At 38.7% G+C, this 26083-nt stretch overlaps 1 protein-coding gene across 2 annotated transcripts; it reads right to left on the bottom strand.

Moving 5' to 3' along the window:
• Window positions 1–557: 557 nt before the first annotated feature.
• LOC117380267 (solute carrier organic anion transporter family member 1C1-like) lies at window positions 558–24870 on the bottom strand. 2 transcript variants are annotated; one of them, XM_033977048.2, is made up of 15 exons: window positions 24548–24870; window positions 22126–22292; window positions 17784–17925; window positions 12328–12460; window positions 11194–11312; window positions 10968–11114; window positions 10751–10849; window positions 7782–8009; window positions 7301–7465; window positions 6002–6197; window positions 4781–4946; window positions 4121–4293; window positions 2914–2978; window positions 2670–2787; window positions 558–2121 (listed from the first exon to the last, which is right to left on the bottom strand). In XM_033977048.2, the coding sequence occupies exons 2-15, from the start codon at window positions 22225–22227 to the stop codon at window positions 1884–1886; spliced, it is 2091 nt and encodes a 696-aa protein (XP_033832939.2). In that variant the 5' UTR covers window positions 22228–22292; window positions 24548–24870; the 3' UTR covers window positions 558–1883. The 2 variants fall into 2 exon arrangements, with proteins under 2 accessions (XP_033832939.2, XP_055082217.1); XM_055226242.1 differs by having other exon boundaries at window positions 24682–24870.
• Between the last annotated feature and the right edge of the window lie 1213 nt (window positions 24871–26083).

Below are 26083 nucleotides of genomic sequence, written 5' to 3'. Positions count from 1 at the left end.
TGTATATTTTAAGGCAGTATAATGTTTAAAGATACTAGATTTTTTGCCAGTATAAAAACTATTCTCATGTCTGCGGGGTTCTGTGTGCACTGTTCAGTCATGTAAGTAATACTGTGTTGTTGTGTTAAGATTATTGGTTATGTTCAATCGTGTTTAAGTTGTGTAAAATTCTGTGGAATGACTGATTTTAAATTTCCAAAACAATCGGATGTCACAATCATGTGAATTTCCTTTACAATTCATATATTTTTTTTAGAATTTCAAAACATAATCTTAATGCTTTTTTTTTTCACAAGTTGCAGTGCCTTTGCTTTTGTAAAAATTTTGCACAATAAAGTTTCCTTGATTGTTTTGTATTTAGTCTCCTTTATAATAAAAAAAAAGGAAAAGGAATTAATTGCATATTAAAATATTTATTTTATGTAACATCAATACAATATTTTTATTTTTTACAAAAATAATAAGGGAAAAGTATGTACATTCTTATTTATGCATGCCAATGCCATTCATTTATGAGATTAGACCATTATCCTGCATTTTTCTGAACACACTTGTGCCTGAAACCAAACCTGATTTAAAAATGACACCATTACAATGTACAAAGCTTAAACCTACTTCTATACACATAGGTAGAAGGCTATGTAAACTGTCCTCTTATTATCTGTACTTTTGTAAAAGTTAGATTTTGGGCGGAGCTGTTCATGAGGACTACCTTAGCAGGCTACAGACCAGAATATCTATATTCTGTAGATTTGGCACAGTGGAACTTTGAGACGTTAATACATCAAACCCAGTACAAAAGACAACCAACAACTATGGCTGGTGACATGGCTACTCCCAACCTGTAGAGCACTGAACTAACTTAACACTTATGTGCTGTTGAAAATATACATAGATGTACTTGAGCATTTGAATATAGGACTTTATGAGCTGACGGAAGTGCTGTATTTGGACTGCAAAACGGGGGTCAAGTACAATTTAACATGCTCTACTGTCAGATAATGAACACAACAAAAACACTAAATAATTTACCAAAACCACTACAGAAAAGCTGTATTACACTCAGTCACATGGCTTAACAAAAATGTCTTCAAAGACGCACAATTTTAGGCTGTCAATTTAAATTAAAAAAGACAACTTTTTTCAAACTTGTTTGCTCTGTTCTATTGGCATCACAGACAGTGCATAATATAGTAAAGAGGTAAGTGTTGAGTGAATGAGGCACTAATATCAGACCAACCATTTTCCATAAAACATTTACACTTGCATTAAAATCACTGGCGGCCCCACTGACATAAAGGATGTTCTGTACTCAGTCAGTGGTCATACTGTATTACCCCTACTCTTTCTAGCCTTATTTCTGTTCACTTTTTGTGTTTCAATAAATGCGCCTCCATGTTATAAGGTCACTTTTCAGGTGTTATGGGAACATACCAGGAAGAAAAAAGTTGTCTTCATAAAATAAAATATGTAACATAAATAATAACACACAGAATCATTGAGAGGCAGTTTAGTAAATGTTGGTGCCAAGAATGAAAACTTTCTTTGTCCTGCAGTACTCTACAGTACTCTTTCTTTGTCCTACAGTACTCTACACAAAACAGAAGTCCCATCAAAACTCCTGTGCCATCATCGAAAGTGAAAATAAAACGATTTACTTAGATATGCACATATACATTCAAGAAATATTTTAGAAACATTAATTTCAGTCATAAATTCTTATAAAGCCTTCACAAATCCAGTACAAATATAGAACCTATGCTTTATATTATCAGATATTGAGAGTGACATATAATTCCCTGCAATGCATTTGTGCCTGTGTGCACTTTAGTTATTCTTATGAACACTGGTTTTGGTTCATAAAAGAAAGAAGTCCACATTTCTCACAGCCGTGTCTCTCTGTCTGTTCCGTTGTCTGCTATCCTCTGTGACTGCTCTGAATTGGAAATCACTAATTCCTCCTTCCTTAGTGCTTCTAGCTCCGCCCCACCGTTGGTGATGGAGCTATGGAGGGCGTTCCTCTCTTCTTGTTTCAGCTGTCGGCCAAGCAGGATGAAGCCGGGGATGCAGATGACAAAGGAGATGGTACGCAGGCTCAGGGTCAGGCCCAAGTATGCTATTCTGTAAGAGACATGTAAATGGCGCATTGTACTGGCTTTAAGAGAATGGAGAAGAAGAAATGGCAAATGGGTCTATTCTGGGAGAAGTGCAAACAGGCACAATGATACACAATATATCACTAATGGATTGTGCCTCTCAAATGGATGCTCATAATAAGGTAAAGTGCTACTCCAATATCCTGGTACATGTTTACTATGAACCAACATGCTGGAGTACCAAAAATGTTCCACTAAGCAAGTCCTGCCATTAGCACTGCTATACTTTCTTTTTATAATAACATTACATTTTTTAAAATATAGATCCGAAAACAAGCTTGTTGTATCGGAAGAAGCTTGTTCCATGAACGGCCCCGTTACCATTCCAGTTGTGTGATTTTGCATATGGCTGCCGATTTCAACAGCAAATAAGTTGTACGCATACGGCAATGTTGTTTTCAAGTCATCCAAAGAGAGTGCCTTGTCGACTTGTTGGTGCACCTGAACACTGAACATTTTGCACAAATTTCAGTTTTTCAGAGCGCTAGAAAAGTAATATAATCTCTCAACTACCTGTACGCTGTGGTATTATATATTCGACAAGCTCCGATTCCTCCACACCTCTTCTGACCCCATTTAAGACATGTTGTATCAATGATGGCTCCAAAGTAAATAGGGGCTGGGATCCCTGCTGCAAACAGAGAACAGGTCAGAATCAGATCAGTGTATCAATGTGCTCAGTCTGTACCATGATGTGTTCAACTGCTGCCATTTTCATAGCTTAATAAAAATAAAAAAATTGCCATAGCGTACTCACCAAGTGTACGTGTTGCCATAGCATGGAAACCCAAAGCTAAGGACTTCAGTTGTGGTTTAATACATCTGTAAGAGCAAAATACGTTCATTATTTGGTCTTAACTTGATAAATAAAAATAAAATCAACTAAAATATGTTTTCAATTCTAAAATAAATAATTAGCAAAAATAGTTAAAGATATTTAGCATTTTATACAGCCATTTCACAGAACAGCACAGCAGAGTGATTGACCTAATTTATAAGTAGTGTAGACAGACTTGCCTCAAGGATGTGAGTGGGCAACTTAGCATGTCTTACCAATTAGAAACATATTCAAGTAGTTAAATCTGCAGGCATCAGATGATCTGGCTGGACATTTGGTTTGACAAAGCTGCTGTTCATATGTGCTACAAAAATGTTGGAAATGGCTGAGGGCCAGTTAGACGTGAGGAGAGGTCTGTGTCTAACAGCTTCAATCTGATGTGACTTCACAGAAAGCTTGTGCACATCATAAAAGATCAAGTTAACCGCCTAAAGAGGGCTAATCCGCATGTGGAAATGGCATGGATCTCATATCAGTGCCCTATACTACTTTGCACTCTATGTTTAAGGTCTGATATAAGGTAACCACCACAAATTAAGCTCATAGATAATAATAATAATAACTGCAATAACACCAGAGGATTTTTTGTTTTTCTCGATCGTAACACACCGGGATAGAGACTGGAAGAGCAATAAGTACCTGAATGTCATTACAGCAAAAATATATACTCATTTATATGAAAGTAACTTTTTTTTATAATTCATGTGGCATCAATCAATAAATGGGACATTCTCTAAATGGGGGAGAGGGGTTTAAGTGTGCAGGCCAGGACCACCTAAAGATGTCGTCCACTCTGATCAAAATGTGATTCCAGCAATTAAAATTAACCTCTTTAGAATCAGTTTTTAAATGTAATCTGTATTCTCCTGTACAATATCTTTTGTATACTTTCTTATAAATGGAACTGAATGTCCAGGACAAAATTGAACAAATCCCTGGATAATGTGGCCTCTGTTTGACCACCAGCAAAAAGAAAACCTGATTGTAACTAGCCCCTAACCTTATGGGTGTATATGAGAAGTGAGTGAGTTGTCGTTGATTGTTTTGGAATTAAAAAGGTGACATTCTATAAGAGTGTTTCCTATAAAAGTTCCCTTTATATTCCTGACGGTCATGTAAATATGACCTGATGAGCAGCATGTAGCCCGGTGTGCCGCCCAGGGAGATGATGAAGGACGTGATGACGGACAGAGCCAGAAAATAGGGGAACATACGGTCGCAGTCGTCCTTGTCGTCACACGGACCTGCACTGGCTGTAAAGTTACCAGCCACACCAATACAGCTACAGTTAGAAAAGACCTAGAGAGACATGCACAAGTGCACACATAGGACCATGTAAGTAGGACAAACTCATGTGCTGTGAACATATATATATCATATACACATGCATTAAATATATATCAATGTACACATACAGTAAATACATATCATATACACATATAGCAAATATATACGGTATATAAATACAGTATACACATATAGTAAAGACAAAAACACTACAGTTGTACAGGAGGGCTACAGGAGCTTTTAGACTGGGCCTACAGAATATCTTTCACACTGTCTATTATAAAACATGAGTTGTGTGGTTACAGGCACATGACAGTGTCGTTAGGCTTACACAGTAGGCTGTTGGTCTGTCCAGTATTACACTTATATTGATAAACTGTGACAATAATGATTTACAGGTCAGTTCATAAGGAGACGGGTTCTGTGTCCCAGTTCATAACAACAGTTATAGAGTTATACAATCAATACTACTTTACACTTTACTAGTTTGTGCACTTACCATGCTTTTTCCTGACCCTATAGAGCTGGTGCAGCCGGCCAGACAGGCAGACACGTATGTGACGCCATTGTCTCCACAGACTGGGTCCCACTCACTGGGCGAGCATGAACAGCCCAGGTTACAGCTCTCAAACACTGAGTGTTTGTCATAGGATAAACCATCCTCACTGCAGTCACAAACGGAGAAAGAAGTTTCATTGAAACCTTGTTAAAATGTATCTTGTGTATGCATTACTGAACTCACACATATACATGCTACAATCACATTATGAAATCATGTCCAGGTGAGACACATTCTGTATTCTCCATGGCCAAATATTCTCATCAGAACAGATCTAACAGCTGTACTTGTGATGTAGTTATTCTTACAGTCCATCCCTGTTGCTCGTTACAGCCCAAACTCATATTAAGTTTTATTCTTGGATTATTTTACTTTATGTGTGCACACATGTGTATGCTGCTTGGCAGTCCAATAAAGCAGGACTAAAATAAAAATGCTGGTGGACAAGCACACTAACTACTCAAGCTACTGCTGCTGCCCCAATTTGAGTTTTTCTGATAATTCTTCAGCTTTCATGAAGAAGAAATATTTCACTTGTGTGCTTTGTCTTGTGAACATTGGCAAATAATTCTGTCCTGCTTCAGATGCATTTAGGGCACAGCTGGGGTGAGGAGTCACTTTCCTGTTCACTTCACAGATGCATGCATGTATATATTATCATGAGCGAATAAGAATAGATAGCCACTTATATACAAATGATGAGCCAGTGAGAAGGAAATCTAGCACAAATCCATAGTAGTATTCATTATTTTAATTATTGTTGTGCTTTTTCCCTAAAGACCAAAGGGACGTCAAGACCATTTCCAATTAATGTGACACAACATTCTGAAAAACTATGAAAACAGAAAACATACTGTATATTTTCAATAGTAGATTATGGGCAGTGTATGCCAGATTTTAAGTATTTATCATTTTATTTTAGATACTATTATTAGTATTTCTGCACCATCAAATAACTGTTGTGAAAATCTGTTCCTCCTACCTAGTATCTCTATTCTCAACATTTTAGACCCTTTCTTGCCAAACTGGATTACAATATTGCATTTATATTCATCGTCTCTGGATTTTCCGAGTTAATCTGACCTCATTCCCCGTCCAATCCCTTCACCTGACCTTAAGAACACTGTCATTTGTGGACTATAGTTGAGTGTGGTGACTCACCTGTTATATGGTAGTGTCACCCCGGCAACCCTAGCGTTCTCACAGCTCATGGCGAAGAAGAAGAGTGAGAGGATGTAGCCAATCAGGGATGTGATGAAGGCAAAGTGCGCCGCTCCCATGATGTTGAGCTTGAGCCTCTTCATGAGCAGACCTCCAGAGAACATGCCCAGAGCCACAGCGGGAATGTTGATTACACCTGCAACACACTTATTTTATCTTCCTTATTTGAGCATCAGTTTTATTTAATATCAACAATCAGCAGTTAATACCAACAAAACTGAACTAAACTGAACTCAACAGAACGAAGAAGTTCAGTTGAAAAAAGAACATGAACAAATGTTATCAACAGGCAATATTGTTTCTGAAATGTAATTTTACTATATATAAATATATATATATATATATATATATATATACATACATATATATATATATATATATATATATATACATATATATATACATATATATATATATATATATATATATATATATATACATATATATATATATACATATATATATGTATATATATATATATATATATATATATATATATATATAATTTTTTTTTATTTTTTTCTAAAAACAGTATTTAGTCAACTGTAACCATTTTTAATGTCTATAAACAAACAAGCAAACATACATTACATCATACTACAAACAGAACACAAAAGAATGGGTTGCATCCCACAGTCTCAGATCAGAGAAAGTTTCCATTATTTTAACTGTACTTATGTTTACATTTAAATACCTTTACATCAAATGTGCTATCACAGAATTGAATATGTTACTGTATAATATCTCTTGTTTTTTGTTTGATTTTGTCCAGCCCAGATGTGCAGCACTTTCATTAACTTTGATTTAAACTCTTTGATAAATGAATGAAGCATGTATTGGGCCTGTGCTGTTCACTGACGTCTGTGTAGAGCTAACTCTTTTATCTAAACCCATGCCATTAGCACTGCTCACTAATACTGCATTCTCTTTCATACACAGCCAGTTTGGTCAGCACGCCTCTCCTTGATGAGGCATGCGTCTGAAGTTACTTTCATCTCATGTTTCCAACTTTAAATTATTACATATTTTATTTGAGATGAAAAGCTCTTAATACATTCACAAAGCCCTAGCACTAGCCTTTGCTTGTGCTCCAGTTAGACTGAGTAACCCCTTTCTCATGATGGACATCATATACTGTGTACTGTACAAAGACCTCCTGTCTCAGCCAAACCATACTCTTGCACTATAGCACAAAATGATATATGCAATACAGGAAGATATGCATAGTCATGTTCATACCCATTAGGAAGTTGGCCTTTGAAGCAGATTGCCTGAAATGCTGTTCGATGTACTTGGGTTTGTAGGTGACCATGCCAATGAGGGAGTTGAGCTGAATGATTGTCACGCACAGGTAAATCAGATAGACAGGGTGGCCCAGCAGTGTACGCAGGGTCGGGATGAAGTCTGGGGAAATAGAACCATCAGAATGGAGACAGGGAGTATAGCTGCAGTGGAGTGCGGCACATATTCTTCCATTAACATGATGTTTGCATTTCTGAATGAATAAACACAATAGGGACCCTAGGGGTCTGGGTGCACTTTGTAGATGATGCATAGAATAATGTATGGCAAACAATGTATGTCAATCAAAAAGCATCATTTTGACCAGGACATGTAAGTCTATAACAATGTCATATGCAAACCACAAAATATAAGAGACGTCTGCACACATGTTCTGGAATGAACCCTACAATGTAGGCAGTAGAAAACAGTGTCTCACCTTTGGCCATTTCTATAAAACTGCTATGTTCCTCTGCTTGATATTTCTTAATGAAGCTGGTTTGCTCTGGTGGGTGCTTCTCTGGACTGCGGCCCTCAGACACAGGCAGAGAGCGGGGCAAAAACCAGAAGGGAATGGCAGACAGGAGAGTTATCACTCCTGCAATGAGGTATCCAAGCCACCAGGCCCCCACCCAGCGAGCATCTGCTGGGGTGATGGTGATTGTCTCTGTGGTTACAAGACACATGATCAAGATACTGTCGAGACACTACTGAAGCCTTATGGTGTGAAAGGGAAAACACAGACACAAGCAAACAGCACCTTTAACATCTGTGTCCTGACAAGTCTAGTACTTAAATCAGTTACTACAGCTTGGAGGGGTTTTGTGTTTTTCATGTTACACTTTTTCTTACAAACCATGGCCCCATTCATATAAAACAACCTCATCAGTATGAAATCATTTTTGAGCAGTGTATCCAAAACATCCTCCACGTATCACCTCTTAAATCCTCTGCCATTGAACTGTTTTGTTGTGTTTTTCCACAATGTTTATTAAGGATAGAGCAAGCTCTTGAGACACAAGATCGTGCGAGAGAATATTTTCACAAGACTGCACACACATGGGGAAAATTATTTTGTTTTTCATGTATCTTTGTCATTTGTCTTGAACAAAAAATGTTTTAAACGGTTGAGTTACATCTCTTGCGAAGCTGTTGTTCCAAAAAGCTGCAGCACATGACAGCAAAAATATCAAATAAATCAAAACTTGTGATGCCAAAATTGTGAACTGAACCACACAATTTATTTATAGTAAATTATGTCAAAATCTCATCTTGTCTTGTTTTCGTGAACTTAGTCTTGTGTGTTGTCTGTGTCTAGTCTTATTTATATACTACAGTTGAAACCAGATGTTTACATACACTATATAAAAAGACATATATACTTTAATTTCATGTCAGACAGTGAGAAAAAAGACTACAATTTTTTTTCTGTTTTAAGTCAATTAGGGTTACCATCATTTCTGTTCAAATTTTCATTACTTTCTTCAAAGTCAGATGGTTACATGCATTTCATTTGGTACCATTGTCTTTAAACATTTTGGATATCCTTCCACAAGCTTCTCAAAATAGTTGGCAGCAATTTTGGCCCATTCCCGACAGAAGTGGTGTAACTGAGCCAAGTTTGTAGGCCACCTTGCTCACACATGCCTTCTCACGTCCATCCATCCATCCATTTTCTTCCGCTTATCCGGGGCCGGGTCGCGGGGGCAGCAGTCTAAGCAGGGACTCCCAGACTTCCCTCACCCCGGACACGTCCTCCAGCTCCTCCGGTGGGACCCCAAGGCGTTCCCAGGCCAGCCGAGAGACATAGTCCCTCCAGCGTGTCCTGGGTCTTCCCCGGGGCCTCCTCCCGGTGGGACATGCCCAGAACACCTCCCTAGGGAGGCGTCCAGGAGGCATCCTGAGCAGATGCCCGAGCCACCTCAGCTGGTTCCTCTCAACGTGTAGGAGCAGCGGCTCTACTCCGAGCTCCTCCCGTGTGACCGAGCTCCTCACCCTATCCCTAAGGGTGCGCCCGGCCACTCTGCGGAGGAAGCCCATTTCAGCCGCTTGTATCCGCGATCTTGTCCTTTCGGTCATTACCCAAAGCTCATGACCATAGGTGAGGGTAGGAACGTAGATTGACCGGTAAATCGAGAGGGTGTGCCTTCTCACGTCTGCCCATAAATTTTCAATAGGACTGAGATTGGGGCTTTGTGATGGCCACTTCAAAACATTGACTTTGTCAATATTTCACACTTGGGATGGTGTTCTCAGGCGTGCAAGCTTCCTCCTTTTTCCTCTAAAGTCATTATGGCCAGTTAAATTTTAGTTTCGTCAGACCACAGGACATGTCTCCAGAAATTACAGTCGTTGTCCCAGTGTGCGTTTACAAACTGTAAACTTTTTTTTTTCATGTTTCTTTGGGAGTAATGGCTTCCTCCTGGTAGAGTGGCTTTTCACCTCATGTTGGTGCAGTACTCCTTTCACTGTGGATAATGACACACTCTTACCAGCTTCAGCCAGTATCTTCACAGGGTCTTTTGCTTTTGTTCGGGTTGATATGGACATTTCAGACCAAAGCACGTTCATCTCTGGGACACAGAAGCCGTCTCCTTCCTGAGCGATGTGATGGCTGGACATTTCCATGGCATTTATACTTGTGTATAGTTGTTTGAACAGATGAACCTGGCACATTCAGGCAACTGGAAATTGTATGCAAGGATGAACCAGACTTGTGCAAGTCCACAATTCTCTTCCTGATATCTTTGATGATTTCTTTTGACTTTCCCATAATGTTACACAAAGAAGCAGTGTGTTTCAGGTGTTGTCAATAAACCTATAAGAAGCTTCCAAAGACATGACATCATCATCTGGGTTTTCCCAGAAAGTTTAAAGGCATAGTATTCTTACTTTATGTAAACTTCTGACTTCGAAGAAAGTAATGAAAAAATGTCTTTAAAAATCCTCTCTCATTCTTCTGCCATTTAGCAAATCAAAATAATTTTGGTAATCCTAATGGATGCAAAAAACAGGAAAAGCAGAAATGTCATGGGTTAAGTTAGGGATGGGTGATATGCCAAAAAAATATTAACACAATATTCTTAATGCCAGAACATGATTTGGATTTGATCACGATTCATGTAGACTTAGTATGCTTATATTGCCGGTAAAAGCTCAAGTTATCTGCTCTTGAGAATTCACTCTTCACTATTAATGGTTAATTCTACATATCACTCACTCCGAGCTTGAGCAATAGGAGAAGGGGGTGAGGAAAAACTGCCAGTTTTTGAGCCTAGAACTACATCAAATAGAGAAATACTGAATTTGACAAAACAGCAAAATAGCATATCGTCAGAAGGATGAGATCACGATTATACTGTATTTCCCCGAGGTCCCTTAACCCCTACATTTGTACTTAAAACTCACCCATTTTTACAAATCCAATGTCCACATAGATCTTGGCACAAAGGGAGCCTAAGAGGTAGCCAAAGACCGGGCCAACCACTGAAATGGTCTGCACACAGCCTGTCATTTCACAGACACATCATTGGGAGAAAGTAGAGTTTAGGAAATATACAAACATATAAATTACATTACTTACAGTATCTTCTATCTATCTCTGTTCCAGTTCCTAAAAACTTACCGACATACAATGCAGCATTCTCCTCAGTGGCAAAGTCATCTATAAATGAGATGCCCAAAGGCTGGATGGGTGTTTCTCCTATTCCACGGAGTACATTTCCCAGCAGCACATAGATCCACATAGACAGGTTGGACTCTCCTTCACAGCCTGCCAACAACAGTAAGCACAGTTACACACAGCAATTAAATAATGTATTAATATAATGACAAATGTAGCCCATGCAAACCTTTATGTGGCACATCTGGTATTTGTCTAGCCTGGGCTGTGTCTGCAGAGCCCAGTGCACATGGAGCAGGGTTACGCGTGGAGTTAGCTAGCCACCGCACTGACGTCTCAATCTCATAGCTACAGGAGCCAAAACAAGAGAAGCGAGTTAAATGACTGACATGTTTGTGCGTTCTCATCAACTGAAGTGAAATGAAGCCGTTCTGACACAGATGCTGTTCACTAGGACGGGTGTGGCCAGGATCATACTGACAGAAGTTAAACAGCGCAGGTCTTAATAAAGGACTAGATATGGAACTGAAGTGTTTTGCCCTGAACCGATCAGCGCACTGTTTGTCATAATCACATCGCTTCCTCCTGATGTTCATGCCCCTTTCATTAGCATGTTTCCTCTGTGTATAATATTGGTCAGCACAGCAGTGTTAAGTCCAGATAACCACATGCACAGAGCATTTTACACACATTACACTCTTGTATAAAGCAGAATCACCAGCAAACAATACACAGGAATAATAATGTCTGGGCTCATTTTTAAGTCATTGATGGAAACTACTGCACCAATAAAATGAACCTCTTTAGAATGAAATCTTCATTATTTTGTTATATACATAGTTTGAACTTTTATTTTGATGTTATGGTGCAGGACATAACCTATTATATAAAACAGAATTACACAGAATATACAAAGAACTGGATAATATTCCTTAGGATATTTTCTGATGAGTCCTCGCTCTGATTCATGAAAAGATTGGATTGATTATTTGCTTCGGACCATCAATGCTTTTACACAGAGGAAAGGCAAACAAACGCCTGTATGGTTGTGGCTTGGGGGGGGGGGGGGGGGGGGCTGCAAAATTGGAATGTTAATGCACAGTTTTCTATATGTTTTGTTTTTGTTTCTTGACTTCCTATTTTAAAATTCTGTATATTTATTTTTTTACTAGGATCCCCAATAACTACGGCTGCTAGTCTGCTAGATCAAATCTCTTGTGATATGTCTGAATTAATTTTTAACAGACTGTCCTCTTATAAACCTGACTGCCTGCATTACCACCCTATGCTAAATACATGTATCTCAACAGGTTTTGGTGTGTGTGCTCATTATTTGATCATATGCCTCAGTCCTGCCACTCACCGGCCAATGATGAAGTGTGGCAGTGCGATGATGAAGGTGCCCACGGACATGAGCACACAGCCCATTGCGATGATCTTTGGCCGATGGAGCTTGGCCCCAAAGTAACTGACAAATGCTATCACCAGCAAGTTACCTGGTAGGGCACCAAAAAAAGGTTAGTCCCATTATAATAGATGTGAATAAAACGCAGAAATCGTACATAGAGGACACCATATATATTTGGACCTGTGACTCCACTTGAGATGCGGTTATTATTTATTTTGTGGTTAAATGCACATCTGTTTAAATCTATAATGCAACTGAATGTGATTCCAGTCCTAGGCCTGTCACAACACATTTTGAAGCACAATATTTTGTTACAGAGAAATCGTGACGAATGGCAGTATTAAAACTACTTTTTCACACACAATAACGCAATAACATAAACCCGGACGATCCCAGTGAAGCTTTTTAATTAGACAGTATCATTAAAAGACATGAGTTGAAACAAATAACAGAATGACCCATAAAATGTACTTATTCGACCCTCAAAACAGCACAAACCTTATCATATTACAACAAAAATAACTAATTTCTCACCTCCAAACTGTACACATGATGAATACTGAGCCCCAGGTATATATAGCTTTCACATATTGAACGATCAGTCTATAGTGATTATTGTGACAGGCCTGTTCAGTCTTTTTACTGGAATCTAACTTGTGCCTTATTATAGTAACTTTACTAAAAACAAATATTACCCAATACCAGCGAATGACACATCAATGAAAACAGAATCAGTGGCACACTCAAAAGAGAGAGAGAGAGAGAGAGAGAGAGAGAGAGAGAGAGAGAGAGAGAGAGAGCGCACACTGCATATCACACTGCAAACCACCCCAGTGCCTGGCTCGATGAAGCCATCAGGACAACATCATCTGCAAACAGAGATGAGATCCTGTGGTTCCCAAACCAGACCTCCTCCAACCCTAGAAATTCTGTCCATAAATATAATGAACAGAACTGGTGACAAAGAGCAGCCCTGGCAGAGTCCAACATGCACCCAGTGCATGTTGTTGGTTTTGTCACTCTATGTCAGCCTGGTTCATTATAGTGGCTTTCCTTTACATAGACTAGCACGTCCAAATATGCTAGTAATTAAGAAAGAACATGGCCTTCTTTGCCTCACAGATTTTGAAAATACATTGGTAAAATGTTCACTTTAATAAACACTGCACATAGGTATGTGCGTTCTGGCGAGTCTGACATGTTCACTCACACAAACAAAGGATTTTGAGTAGATTATTTCATTTAAACCTTCATAAAAACTCTCCAGCCCCTGATTCATCCATATAAAGTGTAAACCCAATGGCAGGTTGGACTAATAAGTGGTTCTCTGTGGTCACTGAGCACAGGACCAAGGCTTCTGCGCTGCACTGGCAAATGAATGAAAGATCACAGAAAAAGAATGATCAAAGACTGAGGCTTCTGATGATAAAACATGTTTTTCAGGGATGATTTGAATGTAAAACTGTAATTTTGTTGAGCTTGTTTATGGCAACCCTCTGTTTGACATACTGCGAGCTGTTTTGCAAGTGTCAATTCTGAATAAGTGACTGAAAAATAAAACTCTATAAGTGTGAGAGAGACTGTGCTAATGAAATGCAATAGAGCCAGTGATCAACAGCATCTATAATGACAAAATCAAAATGTGCCTGTTTTGGTTTCCAAATGGAGTACAAAGATGTCAGTGAATGACACTGTAAATGACACAAATCCTGTTCTATTATATGACACAAATCCTGTTCTATTATTTCCACATATTTCCAACATGAGCCTCATATATTTGGTCTGTGCATACTGGTACAATCATTTCAGTTTTAGCACATTTTTGAAACTTGATTTGGTTTGATCACTCATGTATTTTTGTACTGATTCAAACATGGATCTGAAGAGGAGCGCAGGTGGTTTGTCATTGGTTCACACAGTTCTCACAGTTCACAGAACACTTGACGCAGCTCTTCTTCACAAACATGATCACTGATTTCACCTTGTTTTTCAATAGTGTAGGCCTGTTCTCGTGCATCTGGCCCAAATATTCAATATAGAATCTCAAACATAACAGCAAAAAATTATCATAACTACTAACACAACAAATTTCATGCATGAATCAACCAGGGAGAAAGCTCAGCAGAGCACAGACTGTATATAGAGGCGTTCTACATACAGTATACTGTAAATCCAGTGTCATGTCTAAATGGGACTGATTTTCCGCATTATATTTTACAAAAGCAGTTTTGATGTATTTGGTTTGCTGACTCACTCATTTTCCTCAACATAATTATTTGGATACAGTGTGTAAATTAGTAGTATGTACATTTATTTATATTATATATTCTTTACACAAATGTTTGAAAGTATCGACAGAAAACACACTTTTTCCAACCTCAGATGTGTAAAGTGTGAACACCAAAGTCAGATTGCACTTCTGAGCTGAACTGTCAAATGAATGAAAGAGCACAGAAAAACACATGATTAAAATCAAAGAGCTTTGAAGGTAAAACTTGCCTTTGGGGGATCATCGATCAGTTTCAAATGTAAAACTGCATTTTGCTGGATAAGATTTTGTTTAGGGACACTGTAACCCCGTTTGGGACTCTGTGAGTTTTGCAAATGTCAATGTTCAATGGAGAAGTGTTTCATAATGATTGAAAAAACAGTGTTCTGAGGAATGCATTTTAAAGCGCTGAACAATTCAGCTCTGCTCTGAGATCTGTGCCAAAAATATTGAGAAAAGTGTAAGCAACAGCAGCGATGTCCCATATGTCTATTATTTTAGTGATGATGTAGAGCAGTGACGTGTTTGACTCCAGGCGGAACGTGACTACTGTATATGAGGCGAGATTGATAGGACCTGTCTATATGACTTTAATCATGAAAAGAAGAAAAAAAAAACACTTATGTATGCTATTATCAGTCAGCACCCCTCCTCTTCCTCCCTGTGTTCCCTATTTTCATGTCTTACACCTTTTCCTCCTCCCTCTCCTCCTTCTCACTGCCCCGTTCTTCTTCCATGTTACCCTGGCAACACTCCTATAGAAAACGCTTGTTGCCTAGGCCACACATAAGAGGCAGCTTTCACCAGAGGGATGAAGGGATGGAAAGATGGAGAGAACTGGACCAGTCTTGACCCAACTGAACTCACCTTTACCCCTAGTGCAGAGTCATCGGCCCCAGACCCGTGAGAAAGCAGATGGTACTGTACAGCCGGATTTCCTCCAAAAAGTGGCATGTTTCAATGACATTTTTCACAGCGCTTTTGATCTATGCTGCTTATGTAATATTTATGTGATGTGATGTGTAGGGAAATGGCTATATAAGTGACCTAGAAACACGGCAACATATTCTTTTGACCTTTATAATAATGTCACGAGATTTTTTTTTTTTTCATATAAATATATTTCATTCAGATTTAAATAAATTGTGTGCAATTTATGAAAATGTCTCTTCATTAAAAAGCTCTCTTTAAGTCATAAATATAAATATACTATTGTGTACTGTGTGAAGATTTTGTTTTATTGTATAGACCTACTAATTATGCAAACTGATTCAACAAGTCAATGTTTTTTTTCTAATCATGCATTTATAATTTGCTAAATCTGGCGGCTAATGTTAATTCAGTGTTGCTTTCTTTAGGGCATAAATCTGCATACGTGTCACAGATGTAACAGTCCACCACATGGAGCGCACATGCTTATTTGAATAGGCTCAAGGATGTATAGTACATTGATTGTATCATATTTATTTAAATATATCAACACTTTATACTACACTGGTCATTTAAAAGTGGTCTCATACATTTTTTCTTAGTTTTCTTCTGAGCAATTTTCTGATCAGAACTGATTCAAAAATATAAATGTATTCCTCAAAATAATTCATAAAAACATCAAAACCCAGTTTCTATTGAAAAAAACAAATAACTGCTCAAAATCCTTAGTTCATTCAAAATGAAGTTTTTCTCTCAGTGTATGTAAGTTTTTCTCTCAATATATGCAAGTATTTCTCTCAGTGAACACCTCAGAATGCACAGATCTCCGAGTGGCGTTTATGTTGGTAATATGTTTGTAAGTGTTTACCATATATTTACTAAGACCATTTGACTCTTTTCCCTCTCTACTGAGCTGTGTAAATGACTCATCTGTGAGGCAATGAGTCTCTATTCCATTCCATATAATTCTCTCTCAGCAAAATAGTCAGGAAACAACAGATAAGCGCAGTGCCAAGGACCCAGGTCAGGAGAACCTCGCTGTAGGATAAGCCTTCTCCAGACCCTGGTCAGGAGTACCTCACTGTAGGATAAGCTTTCCTCAGACCCTGTGAGGAGTACCTCGCTCTAGGATGTGCTTACTCTAGACCCGGTTCAGGAGTACCTCGCTGTAGGATAAGCCTTCCTCAGACCCAGGTCAAGAGTACCTCGCTCTACGATACGCTTACTTTAGATCCGGTTCAGAAGTACCTCACTGTAGGATAAGCCTTCTTCAGACCCAGGTCAGGAGTACCTGTAGCTGAAGGATAAGCCAGGAGCCAGTCAGGAGATTAATATGTGTTGCACTCTGAATTGAGATCCAAACATCAATCTGGAGCGGCTCTCACAGAAAGCAATCAGGAAAAAGTGGAACATCATGCAAATATCTGAAGCTGGAGGAAGCGTCACAACAACGCAATAAGCCAATAAATCAAACTTATGTTAAATCCAGTTGAGAGAAAAATATAGACAATCAACAAATCATAATATCAACAAATGCATAAAGTGTTTCCCTCTCCCTCTTTTCAAAAACAAAATATTCTCTGTTTCTACTAAAACAGCCACACTTGTCGCCATGTTTGTTTAGGTTCATTTGGGCGATTCACCGGTGTGATTGGTCTGAACCACTGGGCCCGGGCTGTACCACAACAGCGGGCACTGGGCCAGATGGACTCTTTCGAGATTGTGAAGTCATAAATATCACCAGATTGATTTTGCTGGCCAGGCTAAATCTAACCATCTTCACTACACAGTTTGGAGAACGCTACACTTTCAGATGTGTTCAGTGAGGGAGCTGGAGACTTGTAGGACTAGTATCACACAGTATTTCTGAATCTGAATCTTGAAAATGGAAATAAGGTTATGCTAATATGATATGTGCATTTGTTCCCTGAGTGACAAGTTTTGGAAGTTGAGCTTTTTTCAAAGCGACTGAAAAAAGCTGTAACAGAATCTACAATGTAGACAATACTTCAAACAGTCTTAGCAGTACAACACATGAATCAATAAGTAAGCATAGCATCTGTTTTGTCTTGCTCTGCATTATGAGTCATTCAGAACACGCCCTCTGATCTCCAATCTCTGTTCTCACCATATATCAGCACCTCACAGACCCAAGTCATTGTTCCCTCCAAAAGCCTGAGAAAGGGAGACTGAAGCAGGTAGCAGTACTCACCTATCTCAAAGCTCCCGTCAATGACACCTATCAGGTAACTGGGGATGTCAAAGCGCCTCTCCAGCTGTGTTATTGTGCTCTTCATGTAGCTCCCAGACAGAGCCTTCGCAAAATAGGCAAAAGACAGAGCTACAAGGAACATCTGAGGGCCGACAAAGAGAGAGAGAAACATACAGTATGATTAAAAACATAAAAACACTCAAACTGTGGAGAGGCTGGATAACTAATGGAGTTATTCATGAAACAGAAATATATTTGCCAGACAACAATGAAATAAGTGTGCATATGGAGTAGGAATGTCACATTTTTGACCACCATAACTGAGTAAATTTTTTTGTACATGCATTTGTACTTGTTGTTAAGTATAATTTGAACCATATGATTGTAACTACAACCACAGAAGTCACTGAGTACAGTACAAGTCCCAATTGCCCCAATGCGCACTCTGACTGTATCTGCACCTGTGTCTGTCTTTATAATTGGTTCAATTAATTGAATCTAATTTTGCATAAAAGACTGACCTAAAATGCTACTAAGATAGTGTTAAAAGTAGTACTTAATTACAAATTTAGAAGCACTATTTGTAATTGAGAACATTTTAACCATATAAGTGTACTTGACTACAAAAGTTTATTACTCTTTCCACCGCTGCAATTTTAATAGTGTCAATAAATGATATAAACTATCTCAAAATGCTGCACAAAGAGCTAATTAAAGATAAATACTTGAGTATTCTGTCTGTGTGTGTACTGTTACAGTCAAATCACATTTGTGCCTTGCTTAAACATGAACAAACACATTTACAGACATTTTTTGTACATCGATATTTGCAAAAAATAAAAAAATCGTACTTGTCAATGTCGCCCACCCCTAATCAAAACAGCAGTGTGCTCCCTATGAACACACTGAACACAAGTGTGTATGAACACAAGTGTATATAAACACACGTGATTATGAACACAAGTGTGTATAAACACAAGTGTGTATGATCACAAGTGTGTATGAACACAAGTGTGTATAAACATAAGTGTGTATGATCACAAGTGTGTATGAACACAAGTGTGTATAAACACAAGTGTATATAAACACAGTGTGTATGAACACAAGTGTGTATAAACACAAGTGTATATGAACACAGTGTGTCACATCAGATTGAATACACTGCATGGGCGGCCCTCATTAACCTACTTTTACTGCTCTCCTTCATCCAAAAACAAAAGGTGCACTAGTGAACGTTACATAGAAAAGGAGTTTGCCTGTAGAAGCACAGGCAGCATAAAATGTCTAAGTGTGTGTATAGGAACAGAGGGTCTGCCTCTAGCTCGGAGCCAGTAACTTGGTCATGTGTATTGAATGGAGAATACATGTTTTCACTGTGCTGAAATGCCATGTGATCAGGGAGAGAATGTGACATGCACAAAGGAAACCTTGCTCTGGCCAGGGACTCAGTTTAACTCTTTACAGTGGCCAAAGAGTGGCCTGTTTGAACATCATTGTTAATAATCACATTTTACATAAGTCCCTTTTACATGGTCTAACCATGAAACTGCACAGAGTGAGAAAGAAGACATTACTGACTTTAATGCGACCAGTGTGTGCTACTGAAGGCTTGTAAATAAGTTATGGTTTGTGGCCTTGGACACGGTTCCCTGGAGATCCAGCTCTGTCGTGATAAAACTATCATACATGAGAGTCACATTACACAAGTAAACACCCACAACCATTGTTAAAACTAGCAGTATGTGAATCTGGTCAACCTTCAATGAAAACCACTAATGAAGTACAAGGGGACGCGCCAATGATAAACTCTGACCTCTTGACCTTAGAATGGGAGTCAGCTGATTATGTGACTAATTTGATCATGCATATGATGATATTCATACAAGAACATGATAATATATACATAAAGGGCTTGTTTAATCTTTTGTATGTGGATTTCTTGTATGTATGCAAAACATGCACAATCCTCCAGCTATGTGCTCCTGACCAAGCCTAGCTCAGGGTTTCAGCAGGGACAATGCAGAGGCTTACGCTCCTTGAAAATCACAGAAAAGACCAATTTGATAAATATTCCAGGATGAAATAGTAACCTACAACTCCTCACATGTTTAATTATCATTGATCCTGTTTAAAAGCATAACATTCTACAAGGTTATAACAGAAGAAAGTTTTCACACTTGCCTTGGGCTCAGGATGCATGAGTCTATAAGCTTCACACTCACAAGTGTCAGATTTGGTGGTAAGAAGGAGCTTAGCATTGCAGTAATCAAAGACGCATGTTACCTTATATCCCAAAGAAGACATTCAGTGTGTTTATGCACATTTATGTAATGGTCAAACCAAAGAGTGACAGATATGATTTACTTTTATGTGAAGTTTAACAGCTGTATTGATGGAAACTGAAGAGCTAAAAGGATGAGAGTGAAACTAATGGTTATAAGACTTTATAAACTCACAAACACATCTGTGTTAATGACCAGATCACATTATGAGGTGTGAGGCAAAGCATTGGTGAGGGAAACAAAAAAGGATAAATTAACCATGTTCAAATAATGAATGATGGCTGTGTGATTTAAAAGTAAGCATGTTTGGCTTGGCACCAGTTTGTGCTCACTACATTGCACCTCACACAAATCCTCCTTGTGACCTGTGCCCTGCTTTCATTGTTAGTGCATTGATGTCACCTGCATAAGGTGCTTAGGCCTGTACTCTCAGGAGGGGCTCATACACTACATACACATACAATAGGCCTCCATGCACTGTGGGAACATTACATTGATGTATACTCATTTCATGGAGACTGATAACTATAACTATTAATTGCCTAACCTAAACAAATTACTTAAACTATACTAATACATATCTTAATGTTGTTGATTGTAAAATAGAAGGATTTATTGGGGACCTGATTATTGGTCCCCATAAAGCAAAATGAGGAGTTAACTTGGGCATATATCATATGCATATAGAAAAATGTAATTCCAAGAGCAAAGAAAACACCATAAAAAAGTAGCCAATCACATCCATGTTGATTATCACTTATGAGCAAGGTGTGAGTGTAGAAATAAAGAACTCTAATTTGGGACATTTAACAAAGCCATACACAGGATTCGAGATAAAAGGGTCGCACCATGTTCCACCCAGTGGAGCCAGAGACCTGAACAATTCCTAGAAATTATCAAAGCATTTGCTGCCATTATTTTAAGCTGTCTGTATTATTGTAAGCTACTTAAACACTATTGTCTCTTGTAACTTTGATGTGGTAAAAGCAACACCAATCTGACCCCATTTCAATTTGCCCAACTTTCATATCAATGCTTTTTAGATTAGGTAACATTTTATTTTTGGTTCAGGACAACATGAAACCAAAACAGAAGAGGAATTCATACATTGTACAGAATTCTCACACTACTGTGATTTCACCCAGTTCTATTCACTACACATATCCATCTGGCTTTTCCAGGTTAATTAAGGTTGCACTAATGAACTGAACAGTTTTGGACATTTATCCTTGTGGCTGCTTCCTTTCCTTTTCTATAGAGTATTACAGTGACCCTCAACCACCGGGCCAGGGCCGAAAACTGGGCCACGGGCCATCTGGTACCAGCCCCAGAGAAAAATATTATTTATCTTTAAAAGGAGTTTTAAATTTTTTTTTATAGGCTACCACCATATCATATGTGTTTTACTCTGAAAATATAATGCAAATTAACCTGGTAAAAAGCAGGCATACGTATTAAGACCTTTTTTTAAAAACTATGGTTAAGAGTGGTATGCATTTTGTGCAGTTATTGCCAGTCCCACTGCCTGGCTGCCATACTATACCTATATAAATAAATATTCCCTTTATGCTTGATATTAAGGTTAAGTACCTGAACAAACTTTGTATGTAATGTCTCCAAACCACTCTTTAGAATTTCCCATGCACTTTAATTTGACTGTACTCTTTTTATTTCCACACATTATCTGTGCCGTCAAGTACTGCATAATTATTTAGCAGCACTGGAAGTTAAACCCTCAACCATCCATGCCATGGTCTGCAGCTAACTGAGTTATCCAGTTAGCCTGCTAAATAAGGTAAACATACAAAACAAGCATGTGATCTTTGAGGAAAGACTCAATTTCTTTAAAACAGTAAAATAAAGTAAAGTAAAGATCTCACTTTCAGTCACACTTCTCAATAGAAACATTTGATAAAGATATATAATCGTTTGTAATAGCTTATACTAGTAAAAACAGTCACTGAAAATGAGTTTTTTCAATAATCTCTGTGTTGTGTCTAAAATGAGGGTGCATATTTATTTTATATCCACTAACAAATATAGGTCTCTGCCTTCTATACCTTGAGGCTGGAGCAGGAAGTGTAGCGCGTAGCTTTGGCCTTGGTGTGGCAGCCTCCATTCTCCTGAACACCATCGTGTTCTTCCACTGCTGCCACCTCCATCCTCCAAGTCTCTTAACTGCACGGCTCCCACACAAGGCACTTTCTTGGCGGTGATGCATGCAACCCTGCAAAGGGACAATTCATGCATGTGACCCACTTTTCATCCTCAGAACAGGCACAAGGACGACTACAACAACTGCAGACAGAGATGAAGAGGTCAGACATCATGTGTGCGCTGGCAACATTCACATGAAATGATAACCTGAGTTTAAAAACCATGTCTCACATCAGGCTAGAGGGCATTTTGCATCAAATTATAATAATATAATCACAATAATCATGAGCATTGTTAGATTAGAAAAGTCTTATAAATTTCACATACCAGTGGCATTGTGCTAAAATGTTGTCCTGTATTTGATCTAGGTTAGTCATAGTACCTGCTGTCTTTTGTCCTTTGTTCTTTATTAGAAATCACAACAAGTGCATAGTATATGCATATTATGGAATTGTTCTGACCTGTTCTGATTTGTACCCGAGATATCACAGTTTGTGTTTTTTATCCACAGCTACAGCACACAGTGCAAGACTTGGTTTGCTACAGAACTTTTGCTAAAACAAGCATAGCCCCTTTCATTGCTATCTGCAAAAGATTCCATTCTGTTATGGCTACCACTCATGTTTCACAGCAAGAAGGTCACAGGTTCGACTCCTAGGCCAACTCCGACCTGAAGTTTGTATGTTTCTACCCATGACTGTGTCAGTTTTTTCTGACCACTCTGGTTTCCCCCATCAACCCAGAACATGCACAAATGAAATCCTGAGTGCTCATGGGTCAAACTCAAGGTGAGCAATAAAGTATACTTTCGCCTCAACTTAATTTATATTTGTAGGACAAGTGTGGTACTTCATGCCTAAGGCAGCTGTAAATATTAAGGTTAAAGTTTACAGTTTTGTACAAAGGAGAACCATTGTACCATGTACTTTAATGTAAGCATTTCTATGGAACATAAAAGTGGCCAGGTTGAATTGAAGTCTCCATTGTGTTGACCAGTTTCAACATTTGAATCATGCATTGTATGACATCCCATAATATGCATAAGGACATTTTTTTTTATTATGGTTGATATAATGAAAGTTAGACTGTGATAAAACATATATAGCTGCCAATGTATTTATACTCTGAGAGGCTATCAAGGCCAAATTGGCAATTAGCCACAGAATCCAGTCCCAAAGGGGTCACAGGCCATTGTGGAGAGAAGATTGCAGTAGTCAACAGTACTGTAGAAAGGCCATTCACTGGAAAGATAAGCAAGAAGGTAATAAAAATGAAAGACATTATATTGTAGAATCTAAAAGGTTAGTTTTATGCCTTTTAGTGTCTCACTCTGAATGTAGATACAATTTTCATTCTATTTTGAATAGTTAGGAGGTCCTAAACATAGATTTCAGCCCTTACCTATTTTACTATATTAAGTATTAAATAATTATTTGATCAAACAAAATATGTAAAACCCTGCTCCAATGAATTGTCATTTTCTCACAACTTGAGTCTAGTGCATGCAAGTCGGAGCTGTTTTTTACATCCTATGTTCTTATAGACCTATAGAAATATACTCTAAAGCTTAATACGCTATAAAAGAAAATATATATGCAAAAAATGAAAATAAATGTATTCATTGGGTTAATAAAGGCGTATGTGAGAAAGAGATTGAGAGAGATTGTCAGATATATGCCTACTTCCTTTTCTCTACTTGGTGACACCTACATTAAGAGAGGTTCTGTCACTGAGTTTTCGTTTATCTGAGCTTGATTCTTGTTACAGTTTGAATCGAACAGACTGCTCAGAGCTGGCAGCTTGACCTATATTTTCAGAACAGCATCCTTGTGAGTGAAAGCACAGGATTTAGCTGAACTTTTGCATCACTCCCGAAGTTGAGTTCAACAACCAGCAACAAGTGCGCGCGAAGTAACGCATGGATTTAGACGTATTCAGTATCCGACATATTGAAACGTCTTAGAAGTCTTTTTTAATGTGAAAGATGATAATATAAATAGTGAACAGTGGGGGAAAAATGAAGGGATTTGCAGTTCTATATTCCCATTGTAAGCAGGTTGTGAGGAATGTGAAAGGGCCATCGTGTGGCATAGCCTGAGGTAGAAATGTTACTTAAAGATCGTGCGTTTAAGTCTTACACTATATGCACGTCCCAAGCAGCATGTCCCATTCACACAAGAGAACCTGTACTCACTCGTGACAAGTAGTCTAACAGTTGGTTCAGGGCGGTCAGAGTAATATATCCCCTATTTTTTTAAGACGCATCTGTGTTGTGGGATCGCATCTGAAATAGAAAGGCTACACGTGCTCTAAAATGAGACTTACCTGTCCCGTGAAACTGTGATCCAGATACACCTTAACTGCGCTGCTCGAGAGCCAATGGGAAAGCTGCGTATCCTGATTCGAGTCTGTTTGGGTCAGACTTTTGCTGTAGTGAATGGCAACGCACGTACAAGCACCTTGAGCGACATTTATCCCCGGAGTTAATTTCCAGTCGACTTCAGGGGTGACACGGTCACAGTCTGACTAATCCAATCAAAAAAGGAATTTTATCTGATGGAACACGTCTGTCTCCTCCCTGTGTTATGTATGTGAGTCTTACGCAGCCCGGTGATACGCTCGTTACGCAGCTCACCCGGGACCACTCTGAAGCAGATAGGCGGAGATGAGGCGTTCACTGGGGAGGAAGGTTTGTCAGTATCTGAGGCCGTCAGTGGCACACGCCTTCTCCGCTGTTCCACTGCCTGTTCCTGCCTCTTTTCAAACATTTCTCTTCTCTCTCCATCCAAAGCATAGTCTTAAACATAATCTGGGTTGTACCTGGTAGCCCTCTTTAATCTGCATTCGCTCATCAAGGACCAGTTTTCCACAGACCAAAACCGCAACAGTATCAATACAGTTATGTGTTAAGTTAAGTTGGCATGTTAAGTTAAAAAAAATCTGGGCATAAAAAAAATGTTGCATAAAGTTTGAGAGAGAAAAACTTAATTATTTTATGTTTGTAGTTTGTAGTATTTATTGTTCAGATGTATAAAATTGGGTTATTCATGTAACATGTAACAGGTGATGTATCTCTGTTGCTATGGTGACATCTTGGCCATGAAATATAAAGAGTCTCCAACAGCTTGACAGGACTCTACAATATTGTTTGGCTATAGAATGTCATATTATTGCATATGCAGCCACCTCAAGATGTTGAATTCAATTATAATATTTTGAGATTGCCTGGGGCAGCAGTGGCTCTGTGGTTAGAGCACCCAGTGTGAACATGATGTGTGACTGATCAGAAGTGGTCAGAGGGGCCAAAGGTGCGGATTAGCAGCCTCACAAAATCCACGATATCACAGTGTGGTCACTTTTCGGTGACATTGATATCCTCCTCTTGGGTCTACCTTCCATAGGGAGGCCCCATCCGAAATGGAGGAATTGTAAGTAGAGTGGGAAGTATATGCATCACTGCTACAACCAGGCCCCGTATTACTGACAGAAAAAGCAGTGGATGGATCTTTTATCCACTCCTGAACCCTTTTGGTCACTTGGTCAATCCCCTCCTATCCTTCCCACGACAATCACCTCTCAGTTTTGTTATATTTACACTGTCCCAGTCAGCTCTTCTGCTGCCACAGTCCTCACCACAGCAGCAGTCATCACTACCTCTTCATCTCCTCTTCATCTTCTCTTCACTGCATGTATAGGCCCTGGCTTGTTGTCATGTTGCATGGTTATAAAAGCTCTATTTATTGTCTGACTCATAAGTCTGTGCATGAGGTTAACACTGTGCACAGTGATCTGGAGAAGTCAATGGGTCATTGGAAGGATCATTTTTTTTAAATCTAAATAGCTTAAAGTGGAATTTCATTC

Source organism: Periophthalmus magnuspinnatus, chromosome 13, assembly GCF_009829125.3.
Source record: "Periophthalmus magnuspinnatus isolate fPerMag1 chromosome 13, fPerMag1.2.pri, whole genome shotgun sequence".
NCBI lineage: Eukaryota > Metazoa > Chordata > Actinopteri > Gobiiformes > Gobiidae > Periophthalmus > Periophthalmus magnuspinnatus.
This window is presented reverse-complemented; position numbering and strand designations above follow the sequence as displayed.

What these genes read in the sequence shown, in the direction of transcription:
- LOC117380267 (XM_033977048.2), bottom strand. Translation starts at nt 22,227, where the DNA reads ATGGAGGTGGCAGCAGTGGAAGAACACGATGGTGTTCAGGAGAATGGA. An exon ending in GTGACACTACCATATAACAG is followed by an intron (nt 4,947 to 6,001) that starts GTGAGTCACCAC and finishes TTGTGACTGCAG; the next exon opens with TGAGGATGGTTTATCCTATG. An exon ending in TAGGGTCAGGAAAAAGCATG is followed by an intron (nt 4,294 to 4,780) that starts GTAAGTGCACAA and finishes ATGTCTCTCTAG; the next exon opens with GTCTTTTCTAACTGTAGCTG.